The sequence below is a fragment of the Austrofundulus limnaeus genome, unplaced genomic scaffold, assembly GCF_001266775.1.
Source record: "Austrofundulus limnaeus strain Quisiro unplaced genomic scaffold, Austrofundulus_limnaeus-1.0 Scaffold736, whole genome shotgun sequence".
NCBI classification, from domain to species: Eukaryota; Metazoa; Chordata; class Actinopteri; order Cyprinodontiformes; family Rivulidae; genus Austrofundulus; species Austrofundulus limnaeus.
The window spans coordinates 14,476-17,632 of record NW_013953138.1 but is presented as its reverse complement, the minus strand read 5'-3'; the positions used below and the strand labels follow the sequence as shown (position 1 = coordinate 17,632).

The window sequence follows — 3,157 nt, the reverse complement described above, 5'->3', positions numbered from 1 at the left end:
GGGGGGGGGGTGACTGCAGCTACGCTAAAAGAAACAGGGTGCAGGTGTGGGTGGGCGAGGCAAGACTGGCTGAGGAAGCAGGAAGTGACTGAGGAGAGGTAGATGATGGCGCAAAGGAATACAGAAAAACTGATTCAAAAACACAAAAACACAACTAATCTAATAGCGAAACACTAAAGCCTACAAACAAACAAACAGATCCTGACACTTTGTGGTTGACATGGTCTCTGAAAATGTGAATGGACTTCTTTTACTGCAGTGAGAAGTTCCTGGTGAAACTGAACAAAAATGGAGGACCAAAGAATCCAGAGAAGGTTGATCGTCTGTGTGCTCTCTTTACGGTGAGACATTTTTTTATTCTGATGTAAAAATTATATTATTTTCCATTCTTTTTACTGATTATGTGACACATAAAAAACATTTCTTTATAGGACCTAAGCAGTAAAGACTTGAAGAGAGACCTGTACATTGTTGCACACGTCATAAGAACAGGTAAGTTGAGTGGACTGAGCTTCCTGCGACCGAAAACGTTTGCCTTTCCCTCTCAGCCTGGTTTTCTGCTCGTTCTGTTTTTTGCAGGTCGCATGCTGCTGAACGACTCAAAGAAAGGCCCTCCTCACGTTCAGTACAGACGGCCTTATGGCTGCGCCGTGCTGGCCATGAGCGATGTTTTCCACACCATCACAGACCTCAAGGAAGAGAAGGACTTTGTGCTCAAAGTTTACACGTCAGTATCCTGCTAAAACGGTTCATTTTCTTTTTATTCCCATTGACATCTCTAAAGAAAAAAATGCACTGTGAGAAATAAGAGTTGAAGAGTCTGTGCTGTGATGCAGGAGTGTTATTGTTGGGATTTGTTTATTTATTAATTTGTTGTGCATGACAACCTGATGTCTTTCTGTTGATGCCGGTGTGTTTTAACCTGAATGATAATGAAGTGTCCCTTGGAAAATCAACAGCTCCTCACCCTGAGCTGGAGGATAGGGCACCTGGCATGTTACGAATCTGGCYTCTGCTGTTGGGCTTCGCCACAGACAGCCGCTTCCGTACCCTAGCCAAGCAAGGGGAGGAGGGGGGCAGGGAGGAAGAGGCAAAGAGATTGAGAGGGATGACCCTCAGATAATTGAGCAAAGTTGAGGACGAAGCAAAAATCCCAGTGAGCTCAGCATATTTTCTTGTCAGTCAACAGCCGAAGCGTCTCCTTGTYGCTGGATTCTCCCTCTCAGCATCCTCTCCGGGTCAGAGGTCATTTATGCAGCTTGCCACCTAGTTATATTATATGTTTCTTGTGTAAGAATAATAGGACAACTCGATATGAAATAAATATMTTTTAGAATAGAAAGCTGATGTTTTCAGAGGATTTCTCTGTCGACATCAAGACCTTCTTCTTTTTTTAAAAAGTAAGCAGTGATTCAGCGCTGAGCTGCCTCCAAACTGTCGGCTCTTATATCGCTCCAGTATGCGCGTTTCCTCGTGCCTTTCCCAGGAGCCTTTGGGCCCACAGTAATGAAGAAGGCTGGTAGAGAGCTGGCTGTCAGGTCTGCTTAGTGTGCTGTGCATTTGGGCTAATGTGCTGCTTGATAGCAGCTCCCCTTGCTGCTACCTTTTCTCCAGGAGGAAATCGGCTGTGGGACGCATGCTGTTCATGTGGTCCCTGTACGCACAATCCTGAACCCTCCATCTGCTCCTAAAAGAATGTGTGCTTGTTGTTAACAGCCCCACTCAYCTCTTCTTTTTTTTCTTTTTCTTTTTTAACCCAGATGTAACAATGAGAACGAGTGGTACCAGGTACACGAGAACATCATTCGCAAGTCCAACACCAAGTACTCAGCCCCAAGCACCAACTACGGTAAATGTGTTGTCTTGAGAGACTGCATATTTTTAGATTTGCAATAATTGTGGTTTTATTTTGTGCACATTTTCAGATTGATGCCCAAAATATCACATTTTAAATTGATTTACAAATACTGACCTGATGATTAAACCCAAAATCTTTATGGTTCCAATTGTTAGTTTTTTCAGCACCACATACTTATAAAAAAAAATATGGACCCATTCAGACAAAATGTTCTTGTAATAAAGGAGAGTGTAATTCAGCTCCAGTGATTTACAAGTTTTTATTAAATGATTACATAGTTTCAGAGGGTTTACAGTCAAATTTACCACTTGAGCATAACTTTTAATATTCATGAAAACAAAAAAGCCAGTGGTGGGCACAGTTCCCCTAAAGCAGTAAAGCACTAACAGGAGAACTAATTTCCTGATTAGTGCTTTAGGGCTTTTGCTAATTTTAAAAGTTATTAGTGGATTAGCTCGCTAAATTTATAAGCACTCACTGAGGTCTATAAATGTTATTGATCAATGTTAATGTTAACAGCTGAGGGTGAAAGCTGTCACACATGTTGRATGTGTGTCACTTGACAATACATGAACTCAAATACAGCTGTGGAATGTCAATGATGAGTATTAAGAGAGCAACATGACATAAAAAAAAAAGAAAAAAAAAGAGAGCAACATGACAATATGTGACTCATGTTGTCTGTTGAAGAAAGTTCATGGGTTGACTGGGTTATTTTAGTGCTTTAGAATGAACYTTTGCTAAAACTTTCAGTGCGTTAGCGCTGTAGAATTTGGTGACCTAAATATTCGAGTTAGTATTTTAGGGCTAGTGGAATTAATTTTTAGATTAGTGCTGCCCACCAATGAAAAAAGCAATGGCTAAATCAAGAAATACCACAAACTCATGAGTGATATCTCATGARCCAAAATGCTGAAACTATAGAGATTTTTTTTAAAGTGGGGTATTGTGTTTTTTCCAGATACAAACTTCAAATCTATACCACAGTCAACTACTGTATGTTTCAATGTTGTCAATTGTTCTTTAAATGCTGTATAGATCAAAAACAAGTTTAATTTTGCATCTAAAAGCTTTGAAATTGGTGCGGGGGGTGTGCTTTCTGGGGCGGGTGGTCAACTGGGAAATGAGCTGCAGGGAGGAGCTTTGGGTAAATAAGTGGTGCTTTGTGTGAACAAGGGTTTAGACAGCTCAAAATGGCTACCATAATAGATAAGGATTTCACAAACAAGCATGAATGAGTCAAAGCAACACTCGGGTTTGTTGTAAATGAAGGAATGACATTATAACGTGATATAAAGC

General features: G+C 40.7%; 1 protein-coding gene across 1 annotated transcript in view; it reads left to right on the top strand.

Moving 5' to 3' along the window:
- Positions 1 to 3,157, top strand: part of LOC106532233 (dedicator of cytokinesis protein 3) — a 37,329-nt gene that overhangs the window by 19,844 nt on the left and 14,328 nt on the right. Inside the window, exons 10-13 of the mRNA XM_014028257.1 lie at positions 260 to 341; positions 432 to 492; positions 580 to 727; positions 1,761 to 1,849. Of these exons, the coding sequence (XP_013883711.1) occupies positions 260 to 341; positions 432 to 492; positions 580 to 727; positions 1,761 to 1,849 (380 nt within the window). The remainder of the gene's footprint in view (positions 1 to 259; positions 342 to 431; positions 493 to 579; positions 728 to 1,760; positions 1,850 to 3,157) is intronic.